Source organism: Neocloeon triangulifer, unplaced genomic scaffold (genome assembly GCF_031216515.1).
Source record: "Neocloeon triangulifer isolate White Clay Creek 2 clone unplaced genomic scaffold, ASM3121651v1 ptg000003l, whole genome shotgun sequence".
Classification (NCBI taxonomy): domain Eukaryota; kingdom Metazoa; phylum Arthropoda; class Insecta; order Ephemeroptera; family Baetidae; genus Neocloeon; species Neocloeon triangulifer.
In genome coordinates this window covers 1,550,872-1,570,652 of record NW_026775546.1, presented here as the reverse complement: position 1 = coordinate 1,570,652, position 19,781 = coordinate 1,550,872, and the positions used below count along the sequence as shown (strand labels likewise).

Sequence of the window (19,781 nt, the reverse complement as noted above, 5' to 3'; positions counted from 1 at the left end):
AAAATTAACTATAAAAGAACAAAAAATTTTAATATGCAATGGTTGATAAGGTGGTAAGGATTACAATTTAAGTAATTTTTGAACGTCATAAAAATGGACTGATATTTAAATAAAAATTAATTCAAAATCAAATTTTCATTCTCTTTTAACTTATAAATAAATTAAATAATTTCATAATAAAATTAATTAATTAATTTTTAGATTTGTTAGTGAAATTTAAAGCGAGTTTAAATCTCCTGACAAAAGCATTTCGCCCTTCTATTGAAACACAAAAGAGAATTGCGAATATTTAGAGCGAAAAATTCCACAAGACTCCATAAAATGAGAAGCGCAAACAAAGGCAGAGTGAGTTGTTAAATTCCAGTCAGCAATTCTGCAAGGGTGCAAATTTCATTTGCACGCCGCTGCGCGCGAGAGCTTTTCAATAATGCAAAGCAGAGAGTGGTAGGCAATTAACATACATTATTGAGCACCATTAGATGATCGTAGAGGAAGGCGCACTCGCTCTGGAACAGGTCCCAGAGGGCCTCCTTGCGTTTGCACTCGTTCCGGCTGACGGTCGACACCGGCGACGCCAGTTGCTCCTTTGAGCCCAACAGGTCCTTCTCGCTCAGGGTTGAGATGAGCGGACTCGGGCGCAGCGGCAACACCCGTTCGGGCAGCGCTTTGTCCAGGCCCTTCCACATGGCGCCCGTCAAGCGCCTCTCGAACGACTTCTCGCTCTGCGTCCGCATCAGACCCACGCGGAACCTGTTGAATATTTACAAGGAGTCGAGTTTGAAATAAATACTGAGTTTTGTGAGTGTGAGTGGCCGGGCTGATAAAAATAAAATATCCCACAAATTTTATTTTTTCAACAATAATGAGCGAATAATTGATAAAAATCGAAAAACAAAAATAAGAAAATTGTACAAAAAAATTATTAAAATTTAAAAAACAAAAAAACTGAGGATTCAGTAGATGCAATTTAATTTTAACTAAAAAGCCTCTAATTTTTTATATTTTCGTTTTAAGTTAAATCATAACATTTATAACTAATAGCAGGACTGAAATTGGTCAATTCAAAATTTTATGTATTTTTCTTCATAAAATTTATTTGCTTCAAAAAGTTCAATTTTGTTTCATATGTAAAATAAAATAAAATAATATCAAATTTAACCTTTTTCTTTTAAATATAAGCCAATATTATTTGAATTTTAGTTCATTTATTTCATTATATGATTGAAATAATTTTTGATTAAATATTTTCTTTAAATATTTGAGAACTATCATTTATACAACATTCACTCACTCCGTTTTTAACTATAATATAAACATTTATGAAATAATTAATATATTAATTGAAGTAGTCATTGCTAGAGAAGATTGTAATGTATGCAAAAGTGCAAATAATTGAAGCCTTTTACTGGTCACGAAATGATTTGTAAAATCTTGATGATTAATAAAATAAATTATCCAAATAAAGCAATCTTTAAAAACCTAAATTTCATAATGATGGTTTAGAAAAAAAAAATCCACGTACCTTCTTTCGAAACCACCTGTTGGCTTGTCAGGCGGCTTCTTCGGAGGTTCAGGTTCCGGTTGCGGCGGGGCAGGACTTGGCACAATTTTGATTTCAGGCTTTTCTGGACTGCCTGGGGAAATGATGGTTGACTCGTTGTTGGAACTGCTGGTGCTGCTTGTGCTTGAAGAGCGTCTTCTAGCGCCGCTTGTTGTGTCCACGTGGACGACAAAATCGGACCAGTTCATGCCTCTGAAGCGCGTCAACTGGTCGTCGTTGAACTCCACCCTTTGGATGCACCCCAGACACTCTTCCAAACCGCAAAATGTTGTCTCGGATTTGCCCCGACTCGAACGGTCAAACTGGAAAATCACAAATTCATCGCGCATTAAAAAAATTAATTTTTTTCTTTTTTAAATAAATAACAACCTGAAAGAATAAGATTGTAAAATAAAATTTATTGATTGAAACACAAAAGATTTAATTGAAAAAGATGATGCTTTAATTTGTTCAAGTTCCAATGATCTATTTAAAATCTCACGATTTACGACGTTCAGGAAATTGCAATTTTTTTCAAATTTAAATCAAATTAGTGTAAATATTGGATGGAAAAACTCACCAACTTCAACAGCGACCAGGTGTTTTTGCTTTTCCTTGCATTATCTGTCGGAACAAGAAGGCGAGATTAATGTTTAATTCCCGAACTCTCGGGGCGAAATACAACACGCTTGCTTCTCATTCAAAAGGTATGAAGAGAGAGAAAGAGAGTTGAAGAAAAACAAACAGCCAAAAGAAGCAAGAGGCCTAAGAAGAAGAAGAAGAAGAATAGGGGGTTTAATTTAAAAGAGGGACAAAAGAAGAAATCTCTCAAGCTCGTTCTCCTTGCGGAGATGAAAACAAAGCGAAAAAATATTGTGTAGAAATAAAAAAAAAATAAATAAATGAGAGGAAGTCTGATTCAAATTACCGGCTTCGGAAACAGCTAGACTAGAGGTGGAGCCGTCAAAATCTGGAAAGCAGAGGCGTCATGATAATATGGAAGAGCAGGAGAACTCCAGTTGTATCAAAAGGGGACAAAAAGCGATTTCTCTCTCAAATTGGAGACGGCGGAATAAAATATATATATATAATTTTGAATCGGGAGGAGACTTGCGGTTGGCATTCATTGAAAATAACAAGCTGCCTATATATTGACTGACTCTCTAACAACCCGCGTGGTTACGTCAATCTGCTTTTTCAAACATATACACAAATATTTATATAAAATAAGTATATATAACACCAGCTTGTGGCCATTTATGTACAATCAGGAAGTGAACTGTAAAGACGCCGGTTCGCTCTATCGGGATGAAGCTCTCTTTTTGTGTGTGTCAGCTCACCCGTGAGGTTGTTACGCTGCGTTAGGACTTTGCTGTAGACCAACAGGTCGCCGGGACAGATTTGCATCGGCGGGATGACCACGATTGAACTGCGGCGCGTTCGAGGCCCGTCCGACCTGCGCAAAAGTGTAAAGTAAGGGTGGAAAAATTCAAAATTGATGATTATTTTACTGATTCTATTTCTTTAAAGAACTGCTTTGAACGTAGGAAATTCAGATATTTTTAAATTTCCTAACAAAATATTTATGTAAATTTTCCACATTTAAACGCGTTTTTAGAAGTGTGTACCTGAAATATCTGAAAATATAAGAACGAAAATACTTTTGAAGAAGTTATTATAGCTGCTAATTTAATTGGTAAAGCACAAATACATCATATTAAATATTTTATCGAGGCACACTTGGAGGGATGGAATATTTTTTATTTGGAATATTTTGGACAAATCTCTGCGGTGCCATTTTGTCAAATGATTAAATTTTCCCCTTCCAACAATTCAAATTTAATTTTTTCTTTAAATTTCTAGCTATCCAGATATTTAAACAACAAAAAATAATTTTATTGTAATTATTTAATTTATTGATTTAAAATTAAATTTTTTCCCTTTAATAATAAAATATTTTAAGTTTCTTCATATCTTAATGTGATTTGTTTCTTACTTTCAGAATTATTATTATTATTATTTTTTTTTTTAACTCAAAAACCATCACAAATTTTTTACATATGAACTAGCAAATGAGTTTACCTAATTAGGGAAATTTGGGTAAATTTTGCATAACTCACCCTGTGGAGAGTTTTCGCTCGCTTTCGCTGTTATTCCCAGAGTTCTCGTCCTCAGCCATCAACTTGGGCGGCACCAGGGCCCGTCGACGCGCCAGGGCAGAGGCGGGTGGGGTGGTGGCCTCCGAGTTTTCCGCCTCCGCCTCTTGTGTTCGCCGCCGCCTGGCAAGCGGAGGCGGACTGATGCTGCTCTCGCGTCTGCTGGCCAGCGTGTCAACTTCGCTGCTCCGCGACATCCGCGGTTGGAAAACTTCTTCATTCGACTCCTGCAAAAATTATTTTAAATAATTATTATTCAATCAATATATTTAATGATTAGAAAGATGTGTTTCTAAAAATTTCTAAATTTTTGGTGTTCATTCGCTGGTATTTTTTTCTGAATGTCAATTTTTAATAAATTTTGAGTTATTATTTGAAAGTTGACAAATGTTTATTCGCATGACACTGTTTGAAAAAATTGCAACCTAACGTTGTAACCCTTTTCCCATTTCCCACCAAAAGCAATAGAATCTCCGAGTCAATTATTCAGAATTTTGTTAACATAATAAAATTTATTGAAATCAGGACAATATTCCTTTGAGATCAAACTCATTTGGGGGAAAATTGGCCCCTCGGGTGCAAATTTTTTATCCCAATTTTCGATTCAGTCATGAAATATTGTCAACTTTTTAATAAAAAAAAAAAAAATGAAAAAAAAATACTGGCGGACTCCCTTATATTTTTTATTTATGTTCCAGTATTATTATGTTATTTTTGTCTTTTGTTTGGGCCAAGAATTTTTCTGCCATATTGAATGTTTGTCAATAGATTGTCCAACAGAAATATCACATTTCCCAATACATTTTTCATTTCCAATTCTCTGGTTTTTGTATTTCCCAAGAAAGTCCAACGGGCAAAAATCATTTACCTCTGCCGTCTGCACATTCGGCGATGGAAGATTCATGTAATGCGACCCGCCAGGCTCGCGGCTACCATCTCTGCTTCTGACGAGACCTACAAGAAAATTGGAAAGGCGCCTTCTTTAATAATTCCGCAAGCTTTGCGCTGCGAAGAGCGAAAACTTTTGTTCAAATCAAAAGTTAGTTGGGCGCTCAAAAAATTAATTATCTTCTTTTGAGCAAAGGTCAGATTTTGATTAGCTCATGCGCGTTCATGCAGTTTTGCACATAAAAAGCTGTGAAAAAATCAATATGCAGCTCGCAAGAGGCGGCCTTGGCTTGTTATACAACATTTAATTAACGTATAGTGCAATATCCTATAGGGTGGATTAAGTACGAGCAGGCATGCATAATATTTAAATCTAAAATAGTGAGCATTGTGCCTATTGGGGAAATTCTCATTTATAGAGAGAGCAAGATTTTTCTAATTATTTTTTTGTTTTAAATGAAAATAAAATGATACCGCAAGTGATTTTTCTCAATAACTAATTTAAGTCCACATATCGCATCCGGCAATACTTCTTTGAAGGTTTAAATATTATTAACTTTTTATTTGTGAATAATTAATTTTATTTTAATTTTGACGAAAACCCCATACTTACTAATTCTGCTCTTTAAATCAATGAGATATCACTTCTTTAATTATAAAAAAGTACAGTCAGGTCAAATAAAAATATTAAAGTTTCTTTAATTTTTAAGCAAAACATAACTTAAAAATTACAAATGATACAACTAATTTTCCTGATCCAATAAGGACAATTATTATAGGTAAATGACCTTAATTCAAATTAATAATAATGCAGAATGTATAAATTTATTTTCTTCGTATGGTGAATAATATGTTTTTTATCAGTGCTTATTTTTTTCTTTAATAACACTTGCAAAATCGAAAATTTCAACTAGGATTGATTTTTTTAAATAAAAATTTAGAATTAAATAATTTTAATTGAATTTGAATTTTCAAATCTGCTACGAAATATTAAAAATATCCTTATAATGATTGGCAATAAAATTGCTTTTGAATGGAAAACTGAAGTACTGATGGAGTAGGCAGATTTGAATACCACAAAAATTCCTTTTACGTGTGCCGATGACTATGCAAATGATGAGTATTTGCAAATCTTGAACTTAAAACATCTCGTTGCCAATAACGATGCGTTATTTGTGCTATTCCACAAGAGTGCCCTGAGGCGGAAAGTGAGATAGATTTTTTTGGAGGCGCATCTCGGTCCAGCTCCCGGAGCACTCGTCGAGCCTCTCCCAGAGAGTTTCTCCAACACTCCAAACACCAATTTATTCCTTATTCTGCCGCCAGCAGCCGAGCACTTGGCGCTCACCCTCAAACACAGCCTGCATTTTCCTCTGCCATCGCCGCGGCAAATCACATTTTGACATTTTCTCGTCAGCACACACACGCCTAGCCGTGTTTTCTTTCTCGCGAATACACACACGACGCTTCTTATCACCCATCGACCCCTGCCAACCACCCAGCCGCGATAAAGTAATTCCGAGAGCAGGGTCGAAAGGAAAAAGGCGACCCTATGGGGAAAATATTTGACATCAGCAATAATTACAGTTTGGCTAAAAGAAACGGATCAATTTATTAAAGCAATCGATAGTGAAAAAGATATTTTATTCTTTTGAAGATATATTTTTTTTGATAAATTTGATTTATAATTAATAAAAAATCCTATATGATGTAGTTTTTGTTTGTGTGTGTGAAATATTTTGTTGTGAGTTTTACTTGTTTCTTCTCAATATTAAAAAATTTACCTCCCGAATCATCTATGCAAAGGGCCGAAAGAGCGAAAGAGAGTTAATTTTGAAAAATCTTTTACACTTTGAGTACAGGAGATAAAAATTTTTTGAGGAAGCCCGATTTTAAAGATAATTTTATCCAAAATGAACATTAATTAGGCAAATAAAAATAAAAAATTGTTTTCCTGCATATTTTCTTAACCAAGTCCCTATATTTTTACTGTATAACGTTTTCACTGACGTAAAACACAAATGGGCACATAACATGACACATTGAAGACCCACATATGTATAAATGTTTTATTTTCTTGGGAAACTGCTCAAGGAGAAGTAAGCAAACAAACAGAGCGAAATCATTCAACAAAGAAAGGTAACCCAATAAAGTTTGCAGTAAACAGAAAGAGGCAAATAATATAAACAGAGCAAGGAAAAGAGCACAGAAGTGGAAGAGTGCCTGCCATTTCAGGCACCGGCGCGCTATAACAAATAATAATCCAATTTGGACGCAGCACAACATATGAAATTTACCATTCAACACAAGTAGCACTTATCGCAGCGAAAAGGGCCGAGTGAGCACACGTGCCTTATCAAAATTGCAAGTTCAATGAACGCAACAAGAATTCTTGCCTTTAATTCTCAGCAAAAAGAGAATTTTATATTTCATTTCAGATCCTAATGCTATAATTCTTACAAAAATTATGAGTGTTATTCAAGTTTTATTTTTTTTTGAGAAAATTTTGATCAGTCTCGTTAATTTTTGTCCTAAAAAGTAATCTAAAAAATTAAGCATTTTATAAAGTTTCCAAATCCTATTATATTTAATTCTTGTTTCTGGAAAAATTTCTGCATGCAATTAAGATAAGCAGGCGTCCACAGCGACAAAATTGCAAAACATATATTTAAAAAGACTAGAATAGAGAAAATTTATACGTAAAATATAAATATTTTCTGATCATTCGCTCACGTGGTTGCATAATATCTGCACATTCAACTATAGAGACAGAGAGACGGAGACACCGATTCGAGAAGAAGTCTATGGGATCGAGCGGCGGCGACTCGAGTACCTCGGCTCATGATCGTTAAGCGGTTTTCGTCGTGGACGGAAGTACTGGTTTGGTGGCAACAGAAATGGCACGGCGGGTCCGCGTCTGGATAGCTCAAGTCTGACAGGTGCTCCACGCCCATCTCCGGCTCCGAGTTCAGCTTGCTCTGCAGCACAGCTTTTCCAACAGAAATTCACACAAAAATATTCACATTTGCATCAACATTATATTCAGATGTCGCACAGCATCACCGTAACTGGGATGCATTGTTGAAACTTGTTCTCAATATGATTTGGAAGGATTTTTAAGTTTTTATGAAAAATTATACATGATTAAAAACTTTTTTGAATATATAATAATACTAGTTTTTGCTTGAAAATAAAAATAATTTAATTAAATAATATCCTTAGATTTTTTTAAGCTTAAGTTAATTATTTAAAAAATAATTAAATATTAATATTTATTGTAATTAATTTCCTTTTAAAAGGAAAAGCTGATGTTCTTGGCCAAAGTCTACCTAAATTTAAGTCGCGTAATCTGAAAATATTTCACAAAAATTTGCTGTGAAATGCTACGTTAAGGTGGTCTTGGTAAGATTTGTTTAGTAGCTATCAATGGTTTTTTAAATTACTTTCCATAATCACAGAAAAATCACATTATATTCCTCCACACTGAAGTCTCTTCACAAGTCTAATTTTGTATCATAATTTCAATTATTTCCCACTTAAAACAAAAGTGAGTAATATAAAAATTGGAAAAACTGGTATGTTAAAAATTACAATCACGACATTCCACAGAAAACGTCCGTTAATATAATGAATATAATTGATTATATAATATAATATAATTAATATAATTGAAATTAGGCTTAAAAAATGGCTAACAAAATTTAATTTAAAATTCCAAATTTTTACCAACATCCTAGCAAACTGAGCTAAAAGTTGTAAATTGTGTTTTGGTTTTTGCCTTGTCAGTGTTTAGTCCGCACTCATTTAAATTTATAATGTCTCATGTTAATAATTTCATGTTGTGTATTTTCCAGTTAAAGTAAAAAAAATGTATTTTGTAGATTTCTCAGGATTGTTAATGTGTAATTTAATATCAGCGTTTGCATTCCCGTAATTTCAAAGAGTTTGCAATGTCTCATGTTTGTTTTTCATTGGATTTTTCTGTTTAATGTTACAAAACAAAACAAAAAATTATGTAGATTTCGCCTGAAACGTTGCATAATTTTGAAGTATTTTCATAGTTATCTACTTTGACGATTTATCAAAATTAGAGCCTTAAGTTTGTATACTAAATAAAACTTCATAATCGATGAGAATTTTGGAAATTTTAATAACAGAAATTGCAATTGTTCTAAATAATCAAAACTTATTCATGTAAATTTGAGCTCTTTTCAATAATGAATTTCTAATAACACAACAAAATCTATGATTAATTGAAGGAAGAGAATAATTTGCGCAAAAAATTACTGCGTGTGAGCCGCAAACTGATGCTTTGGATGGAAACACCTGGGAACGAACAGTTTATTTTTGCTCTTGCCAGAGTTATTGTTTGAAATTCCAGTTTCCTCGGCAAAACAATGGAATTATTTAGAAAACGGCTCTTCGTGCTCACAAACATGCACGCACGCTACAAATGAAAAGCAAACATCTCTGCGTCGGATCGTTGGTGGCAAATGTTTGCACACATGTGCCTGATATTACGCACACGCTGTTCTGCCGGCGAGAATTGCTCTCGCTTCCAGAGAGACTAATTTCGCGCAAAAAACTAAAAGCACTCATCGGATTCCACCATCTAAAAGTGGAGCACTGTGAATTTGCTGACAATCACACAGAGCCTTTCGCTGTCGACAAACGCCATTGTATCGCTTATAATCTATTAAACAAATATTGGAGGAAGTCCAATATCAAACAATATAAAATAGGATTACCTGCAGTAGTGAATTTCTGAAAAATTTAGCAAATGATTAAAATAAAATGCATTCTTTTAAGGGAGCATTTAATTATTCAACTGAAAAATAAGTGCAATTATAAATTTGAGATTAGAAAAAATGTAAAATTCTACATTGTATAAAAAAAAAATCACATCTGAAAAAGTGCAAAGAATTTGAAAATTTATAACAACATATTTTGAACTAGAATGACACAATTTCCAAAGAAACATTGTCCTTAGCCTGAATGAGCTTTGTGTCAAATTACAATAAATTGAAAACATCTTTTTCACTACTCAATTTATGAGTTATTTTAAGTCCTCTCCTTAAGATCTTTAAATTTAAAATCAAAATTATTTTATCAGCTTTATGAGCCAAAAAGCTTGGACACAAAAACTAAATCTGTTTAAAACTTAAGCGCCAAATCAGTTCATACGGTTTTTCTAGTTGCTCTTTAAAGCTCTTTAAATTAATAATGGAGTGCACAATTTTCAACACGTTCTAAAATTCACATAAAACACTTCTTGAATCTGGTCTCCTTTGTTTGCCCACAAACTTTTTAATTTCATTTTCGGCCTAATGGAAGAATGAAGAATATTTAAAGGTGAAAAGAGCTTTTATTCTAAATTTATTACCAGCGTGGGTGGCGCAAAAATCCAACAGGGAAGAGTAGCACTTTCGCCAATTTCTCCATCGAGGCCTTACAGATTAAAGGTGGTAAAATAATGACTCGCTTAAAAGAAATTTTCTGAGACTTAGTTCAAAGAGGCAACGCGCATCGTTTTAACAAAAATATTCATGAAATTTACAAAAAAAAAAATGGTTTTTTTTCCGGTCCAATTATCATAGATCTAACTCATTGACTTCTAGATTTTGAAATAAAGATTGACTTCTGGAGTTCTCACTCCGACTCTGCGATCTTTTTTCAGTTTATTTTTTATTTGTATTCATGCGAGAGTAGGAATTTTTAATACCAAAAAAGCACGACTCTGAAATTTGAACCCTTGAGAAGCCGTTTTCTTCAATCATTTCCTTTTATTATTAAAATTGATTTTTTTTTTATTTTCAATAAGATTTTCAAAAGGTTTCTTCCGAGAACGAGACTATATTGAGAATCAGCAGAACGACTTTCCTGGTGCTAAACGCTCTCCTCCACTATTCAGTGCGTCTCTCGCTGCTCATTATTAGAAGTTAAATGAGAAAAGTTTTATAATAAAGGAGAAGTAATTAATTTCTTGGGATATACTATGGTATTGGGAAAAACCAATCGATCAATACAAATACAAATAGGGGAAAGCTTAGAAGCAATTAATTCACTATGTATTCAATCTGCATCAAAAACGTTTTTGAAAAATGAGAAAAATAATTTGTATTTCACAAACTCGAAATAGGAAATTCTAAATATATAAAATTTTGTGGAATATATTCAAATATTATTCCTCGATGGAAGATAATAAGAATTAAAATGATCAATTTTCAAATCTCTAGATTTCTCAAAAGCATGGAATTATTGTCCGTGAATTTTCAATACTTTTCATTAAGATCGCCATCAGTCTGTTGGATGATTGGATAATTATAAAATCCGCAGGTCAGTTTTATATATTTTGTCTAGTTCATGTAGAAACTTCCAATTGATTTTCCTTATTAATCTACGTATTGTTGATTTGCCTAATTATCGTGGCTTTTTTAGTTTTCAATTTAATAATGTCGTCGGAAAAATTTTTAAAATGAAATATTTGTATTTTCCAGTAAAACAATATAATGATGAACTTCAAAGATATGATTTTGGCGTTTAATGCTTTGGCCCTTTTTAATTTTGCAACAATCAAGATCAATTCGCGAGCCGCAACAAACACGGCTGAGCGGCCTCGTTGCTGCAGCATTCAAATGGGAAATGTCAAAGGGCAAACGCAGCAGAGGTGCCGTGGTGGAAGTGCGCAATTTAAGTCGGCAAATCCCTGATCAACTCGACGCGCGCCGACCCGAAATACACATCAGATCCGATGTAATCCCAATTCCCCAAACAAGTGCAAATCCCCCCACGGCAAAATCTAACTGCTGCTGAAAGTTAGTTGCCCCCGCAAAACACGGCCACCCTCGGCGAATTAAAATTCTTATTATTAAATTCAGCGCCTAATCTACCTTAATGCTCTTTGACAAATGAAATATGGGTTACTTTCGCGGCAAACAAGGAAAGCTCTCGGAAAATAAAAGAAAACTTTGTGCCGGTTTGTTAACCTCCTGTCTCAACTTTTTATCAAAAAATAAACGCAAGATTGCGGCGCGCTTGAAGTGCAGCAGGGCCAGGGGAGGAAGAAGTTTCGTTTCCTGTTTGCTTGCTTGACAAAGGGGCGCAAACTTTGTATGCATGGCAAAACTTTTAATGGAGAAATATCTTGTTTTCTCGAAAAAATACAAACAAAAAGGAAAGGGTATTATAAAATCATGAGCCTCTTGAATATTTAAACTTGAGTGTTTCCAGTCTTGCTAATTTTGCTAAAATGTTCATGAAAGCCTTAATAATGAGTGCAATAAATATTTACTGATTTTCACACTTACATCCTTTTTTGATTTTGCAAAACTTGATGAATTTGTTTGTGTTTGCGTGTCAAGGGTAAAAATTATTTTGGGAAATTAATTAATTTCTCTTAATAACTTTCCTGTTGGTCGCATTATTAACATACAAATCGATTTTATTAGTTAATGCATGCAGTGGGATCCAAGTCATCACTTTTCAATTGACGTCGTGCCAATGTGAGGAACAATGTCATTATAATTAGCAAGTGAGCACGCGTGTTACGTCACAACTAATAAATAAGCCCATTCACAATGAACGAGGTCGCAATCCGCGTCGGCGCGATTACCCAAAATAAACACGATTTCGTCCGTGGCCCATAGCGTTCAAACTGGAGACAAATATAAATTTCATGGAACGATTTACTTTACTTTTTATTTATTTTCAATTAATAATTTTTTTACATAGAAATAAAAAGTACTTTCAAAAAAATACTGAAGTGAGAGTTCATCAAAGGGGCAACTTTTCTGCGAAAAGCATTTATTGAACCTTGAGTGATCCGTCTTTGTTGCTAAATTATTAAATCCAACTAAATTAAGCAAGTTTGATTTATTCTTGACATTCACAACAACATTTTCAAGGTTCAAAAGCTTTTGGCGGGAAAAGATCAACCCTCGTTTCAAGCCTTTGAGCAGTGCGGATTATTTGATCACGTTCTCGATTTAAAACTCAAAATTTTGTGTTTTCTTTCTAATTAAAAAAAAAATAATAATATTTAAGGGTGATAAAAATTTGGCAACAATAATTATGAAAATTTCTTTTTTTGCCTACCGGAGCCAACAAACCCTGAGGAGAGGGCCCTGGGGACGGACGAGTGGCGCAGCAGCAGGCAGGACGGAATGGGCAGCAGCAGGTCGGCGGGTCGCGCCGGCGACACCGAGTTGCGGCCGGCCTTCATCGCTTTTGCAGCGTAATTGGAAATCGCGCGCTCTTCGAACGGCCGGCTATAAATAAATGATGGAAATTGAAGTGTGTTTGCTCGGCGAGCGATCGCGGCCGGCGCGCCTCCGCTCGCCACACAACACAAGAACGGCAAAACAATAATGGAGAGAGTGCGCCTCTGTGTCTGTCTCTCGCACTTATTGTGCATAATGGGCCTTCCTTTTGTCACTTGGCGTTGGCCTCGATTGCTTTGTCAGGTGCACTGTCCAATTAATGCGCTGCTATGACACATGACGTTGAACGTCACATTTTTGCAAATTACAAATATCAAAATCAATGGAAAATTCAATAGAATGCAACGAATAAACTGGTGACAATTTATTATTATTTTTATTTTTTATTGTTAATTCACTTGAAATTTATCGTGACCTTCGTGAATTTTTAAATCTGCTCCTAAAAAAAATGTGAATCTAGAAACGATTTTTTGAAGTATTCATAAAAATAAAGGATTTATTGTTCATGACACTTTTTTTACATAATTTTTCTGATTTTAGTTATTGTTACTAATTTACCTTTTACTGTTTAATCTGGTTTAGCATTACTTTAATAGAAACCTCAAGCAAATAATGATATTATTTTTCCCAAAAAAGTTTACTTTGGAGTGAATAAAAATAATATTTACAAAATAGAAGCCATACTTGTCTTCCACGGTGGAGTTCACCCCTTCAGAATTCCAGTTTCGCATTGTAGGGGGCCGTTTTTTTTGGGGGGGGGGGGGGGGATTTTGGAAATTTTTATAACAAACCTTTGCTGCCACCCTCAAAATTTTGAATGCTCATAAGTGAAGTACCTTTGCTATGAAGGCTCCCCGCCGTGGCAGACTTTTCACTTATGAGCATTCAAAATTTTTAGGGTGGTTGTTAACAAAAATTAAAAAAAAAAAAAAAAAAAACGTTTTTACTCCAGTAGGCAAGGCAGGTGTATATCACATATCTTATGATCTCGCCGTGCAATAGCTTATTTTGATGTTCAAAAAATATTTTGCAAATTTTTAATAACAAAGAGGGTACCTTTGCTCAAAAGTGCAAAGTCTGCCACGGCGGAGTTACCCCCTTCAGGATTCCGGTTTCTAATAATGCCGCATTCACTTATTTCAATTAATGTTAGGTTTTTAGAGTTTCTATATTGTAAGGTTCTTCACCTACGCGCTGTGACTGCATGACTGATAAGTGCAGCCTTGGTGCCGAAATCAAGGGGGGTTTGCTTTTCCGTTGCCAGGAGGACCAAAAATTTGGGTCACGCACCAGAAGCAATTATTATAAATCTTATTTTCGGAGATACAATTTTTTCGGCACATGAGCCGGCAACGATTAAAACGGTTTCGTGTGCCGCAGAATCTTGACCCTGTCTTGCCATTGTACCTACAGCGTGTACCAAACTTTGCACTTTGGCCCGTGAGAGAGTGAGCGAGCGGCGGGTGGCGTGTTTTTTTTTTTTTTGCCGGTCGCTTTCATTACGGCGGGCGCTGAGAGGGGATGGTGGGACTTTCAAGGGGTTGTTTAGACGCCGGCTCTTTGAAATGAGCTCTGCTCAGCTTTGTCAGCTGCGAGTGAAAATTTCGAGTGTGCTGCTTTTTGCATGCATGGAGCGACGGGCGACAAACAAGCAGTTTTTTCGGCCGTTCCTCTTCCACACGCGTTTTATACATTGTGAAGGGAATTCGCACTTTCGCGTGTATCAAGTGATGAATCATCACTCTCGCGGGATGCTTCTTCTTCCAAACGGAAAACAAAGATGGGCGAGTTTTTTAGTCCTTTGGTGACGAGCATTAAGTACAGTGAGAGAGAGAAAAAGAAGACGCCGGAGAGTAATCTTCACGCTAAATATTGATTTTTAACCGCAACGATGAATTAAAGTAGACAAAAAATGGACGAATCAGTGAATTTATAATATAACCTACAAATTTTAATTATGCTAAAAACCACCAAATTTTAAATCACATTTGTAAACAAGGATTTCATTCCAATTCATTGGAAAAGTGGATGCATAATTATTGTAACTATAAATAATACGATAAAAAATGATTGAAGATCAAAATTAAATGATTTATAAATTTTCTGGCTCCACTGGCTCCAGCCAAAATATATCATAAATTTTTAATAAAACGATTGTTTTACCGAAAGTTTGTAAAATTGTCTATTTTAATTCTTGCAAATCTTAATGATTTGGGATGTGAAATTTTGACGGTCAACTTTTTTTTACCTAGCTATAATTTTCATCGAATCTGCACAAGTCATGAAATTCCGAAACGATCGCCAACCTTTAAAAACTGTCTTATTGTACCACCATAAAAAATAACCCACTAATATAAAAAAAAAACTTAATGAATTAAGTGACTATTATAAAAAAGTGTATCTGGCTTCTTACGTTTTGAATCAATAACAATAGCGAAAACAGATCATTTACCATGTGCGACTGGTAATCTTTAATTCCTCACCAGTTGAAAATTTAATATGGATTTTTTAAGAAATGGCCATCAATTTAGCTTCAATAATGATTGATATTTTTTTTATAATTCCTAGATACAAAAATTATTATGCTTAAAATTATAGATACATTTTTTTTTTAGTTTCCGTATAGTTGAAAGTAAATTTATAATTTTGTTAAAAAAAACTACACTTTTTTTAAATTGAAATAAAAAATTAGAGAAGATTATTTTTGTTAAAAAAAATCTTGATGGTTGCGCAAAGAAACCGCTCGTTTCAGACTACTTGTTAATATTTTAGTTGCTATCGTCATGCACAATTTTGTTCAATATTTGTTTAAGGCGCACGAAAAAAAATCGTAGCCAAATATTACAGAGAAAACATGAATGAAAATGTTTCAGCTTTGGACAATGCATACGAGAAAAGAAAATAATACAGTTCCATTTGAAATTCCAATTTTTTTCCTTGTTAAAAAACGACCTGCAAAATAAACATGACACGTTTTTCCTACTCCATTGGTTTTGTTATTTTATGGAATCTAAATGATTGTTCAGCCAAAGCATCATGTCGAGGTTTATGGGTATTTTCGCTAAGGGAGAAGCTACATTAACCAGGCATATCTGAGCAATCCGCGGTGTTGTGGTTTTGCATCTTTGGAGGCGTAGAGCGGAATTTCAAGTTGGCCGAGAGTGGGGCTGCGAAGAACAGCCCGGCCGCTCGATACGCACACAATGCCGGCTGCCAGAATAATACTTGACAATGCACATTGTGTGTGTCTGTACATAGGTAGTAAAAAGTTAACAATCCGAGCAGTAACTCGCAATGCGTGTGTCGGCCGGGTTTACATAAATGCAGGCTGTGCCTTCACCACAAACGATTCCTGCCGCCGTAATTGCTGCCTCAAATGCAAAATAAGCTTCAGCAAGAAGGAACTCGTTTCAGTTTTTACAAAAGAAAATTCTGGGGTGGAGCTTAACTTTAATTGAAAGCTTAAAATTGGCTCATTAAAATTTTATAAAAAGTTTGTTTGATGACTCAACATCGGGACAAATTGAATGATATACTTAGGTTTTTATATAGTATAACATTTTGCATTTTGTAGTGTAGGACGCTAAAAAATCTTACTAATAGAAAAAAAGAACAGAAAAAAATCCAAGTATATTTTAACAAAAACCATTTAATTTCCCTTGTAAATCTAATTTAGTTAAAGAAAATAGAAAGGGAAGAATACGCTTAAAATGCTTCAAAATCCAGTTCATTTTTTTAAATATTTTCTATGTATTTTTGAAAATACTCGACTTCTAATAGAAATGAACAAAAACCTCTTCCTTTTCTCCTCAGAAAAAATTTTGAATTTGCATTTGCAAACTGACACCACTTGAGGAATAAATAGCATATTTACCTTTAATGAAATAAAAGGGGGCCAGGAGTAGGGAGGGGGGTCAGAGTTTTTTAACAGCTTAAAAAATAAAACGTAATTCAATACAACCATTGAAATATATATGAAGTATAATATCAAGTTGTGCAAAATTGAAAAAAAAATCAATTTATTGAACTTAAACAATAATTTTTTTCACTTAACATTTAACACATTTTTTTCAAAATGATAAATTTCTAGACTCTTTTTTATAGTTTTTTTTTATATATTTGTGCGACTTTTTCTTCCTCGCTGATTATTTGGTACTTTTTCATCATAGCAGTAAATCAAGTGAAATCAAGTGACAATATGTTGTTTCCTTTCGAATGAGCGCAGCCAATTAGAAGTCGATAAAACAAACTCATAAGAAAACCCTCCCTTGTTCCACCTGATGCAATTTTTTTACATGTCTTGTGTAGTTTTTATTTTTTTAGCACTGGGGAGCAAACGCAAGGCCAGGATAAGAAAAGATAATTGCGTTTCATTGTTTGTCACGTTCGTTGGGTGCATCTGGAGCATGGCCGGTCTTGTACAGGAGGTCACGGAGCTTCACCCTGTGCAAGCGGCCTTTTCATGAAGCGCCAGTCATTATCAGACGACCCTTTCAGCTGCTCCATGCTACACCATGTTATACACTGCAGTCGATATAAGCTTTTCATCGAACGAGTAATTCGGTTACTTTGATGCACCATTGACAGCAACATGATGGCCTCGATTTAATGAAATTTAATTAATTCAAGGGAGCTGCAAAATTAAAGGGTATGATCAAGTAAATCACAAAAGCGTACGTGAAATATAATTTAAGTAAATTTAATTGGTGCCACTGACAAAAAGGTAAAGGGGCTGAAAGCAGAAAAGTCTCGTCTCTGATCAGATTACTTAATTAATATAATTGCAATTTATATATAAAAAAAATAAACATAATGACTGAAAGGATTTTTGATGATTAATCAAAACGATAAAATGAGTGTTTTTAATTTTATCTGTTGGCAAAGCAATTATTTCAGTTTCATCTCTCATCATTAATTAGGAAACAGACAAACAGAGATGAACTTTTGACCTGATCATCAAATCAATGTATTGATAAAATATATTAAAGGAAAATTTCTAAAAAAAGCGACTTTTTTTGGCTAAAATTAAAAAAAAAATTAACCAAAAGTAGTCTGAGCAAAAAATACTAAAGAAAAAGTCTTTGAACGTAAAATTAAATATTATTTATTTAAATTAATTAATAAAATACATTCAATTCAGTAAATAATTGCTAAAATATTATCTAATAATGAAAGGGGAAATTAATGGGAATTTTACCAACTAAAGAAAATAATCTTTTTAATTACAATTATATAATTTAAATAAGATTCCCTTTTGACTCTTAATTGTAAGTTCAAGTTTTTTTGAAACAAATAAAACATCATCCTACCATAGAATTTAGCGCAGAATAATTATATACGCTTTTTTGTGCCACTTAAAAGTTTAAAATTAATAAGGAAATAAGGAAGTGAAAAATGTACTCTAAACTTCACATAAAACACTTCTTGTACCTCCAGTGCGTTTGTCCGCAAACTTTATAATTAAATTTTTGGCCTGATGGAAGAATATTTTGAGGTGAAAAGAGCTTTTACTCTCATTTTATTATCAGCGTGGGTGGTACAAAAATCCAATAGGGAAGAGCAGCACTTTCGCAAATTTCTCCATCGAGGCGGACAGATTAAAGGCGGAGCTTTACTCGTCCCGATCATAATAATGGCAGTCTCTTTTGAAAGATCAAAAGAATGACCAGCCGAGCAGATTGGACACGGTGATCACCGTCCCAGCTACACACAGATATGAAATCGATGGCAAAGAAAATCGTCTTTACTCGGTGGAAACTAATAATAGAGAAGGCTTTGCCAGGGACGCACAGGCACGTCCTGCTTTTTGTGTGCGAATAAATTGCGATCTTCATCGAAAGGCTTGACTTGATTGGCTCTCCAAGCTCTTTAGCAATTGCCAAAGTTTTGATTAAACGGCTCTACTCGGTGCAGACGAACTTGCAAACAACTGCTTGTCTATGTTTGTCAATCGAAGTTTATCTAATAATATTGGTTTTTTGTTAATGATTGAAAATATTTCTAACAAATAACCAAATATTAATTCTAGAATAATTATTCATTTGAACACTCTCTTCCCTTACGGACTGAATTGCACGCCTCTGAAATTAATATTCTTATTAATAATGGAAAAATATTATTTTATATAAGCAGAGTTTCAAATTCAACAACAAAATTAATATGTATCACAAATTCTTAACTCTAGTTTCTTGTATTTTAGTAATTTTTAAAAAAAATTAAACAAAAAATTTTAAAATATATTCAATTTTCTTTATGAAATTATAAGTGAAGGATAATATGTGATCCTTCCTAGAATTTACTAATTTTTTATTTTGAGTCGTTCAAATTAACAAATAATTCAAAAGTTGCTCAATTTAAGAAGAGAGGCGGAAATTCAATAATGAAACAGTTTTCTTTTTAAATCTTCATATGTGATAGATCAATAATTAGTATTTCCAATTTAATAAACAATTATAGTACAAATTTGCTAGGAAAATTCCCCCACTTAATATAGCAATAACCATTAATTAAATTTAGTTTAATTGGAGGTGGGTTTGTTTGAATTCCCAATTTGCCGCTTTCCCGGCCTGTTGTTACAAACAAGTATGGCCAGCAAAGCACATAAAATGTTGGCGGAATTGAAATCAGGCCTGATAAATAACGCAATAATATAAACATCTGCTCAAAATTGAAAACAAAACACACAGGGGAGACCCACTTGATTCCATTAGCCGCGGCTGCATGCACAGTATACACGATGGATCGATTTGTGCATTAGGCAAAATTATTCGCCAATGTGTGTCCGCTGGAGTGCGAGAGCAAAACGGCAAGTGAATGGAAACGGCTGCCTGCTTTTTGCCTGCGCACTCAAATTAACTCGCGCACTCCCCAGGCTCTCTCACTCTCAGTTCAATATTATAATATACGAGGCGGCCGCGTGCGATAAAATGTTTTCATAATTCAATGTATTCCGTGCACCAAGTGCGCGCGCTTATGCAT

At 34.2% G+C, this 19,781-nt stretch overlaps 1 protein-coding gene across 1 annotated transcript in view; it reads right to left on the bottom strand.

Annotated features, from left to right (window-relative positions):
* LOC132205895 (uncharacterized) overlaps nucleotides 1-19,781 on the bottom strand; it is a 61,697-nt gene that overhangs the window by 3,641 nt on the left and 38,275 nt on the right. The window contains exons 6-13 of the mRNA XM_059635261.1: nucleotides 7,418-7,573; nucleotides 4,565-4,650; nucleotides 3,661-3,923; nucleotides 2,881-2,996; nucleotides 2,469-2,510; nucleotides 2,121-2,164; nucleotides 1,523-1,863; nucleotides 462-750 (exon numbers count right to left, since the gene is read on the bottom strand). Coding sequence (XP_059491244.1) covers nucleotides 462-750; nucleotides 1,523-1,863; nucleotides 2,121-2,164; nucleotides 2,469-2,510; nucleotides 2,881-2,996; nucleotides 3,661-3,923; nucleotides 4,565-4,650; nucleotides 7,418-7,573 — 1,337 coding nt within the window. The remainder of the gene's footprint in view (nucleotides 1-461; nucleotides 751-1,522; nucleotides 1,864-2,120; nucleotides 2,165-2,468; nucleotides 2,511-2,880; nucleotides 2,997-3,660; nucleotides 3,924-4,564; nucleotides 4,651-7,417; nucleotides 7,574-19,781) is intronic.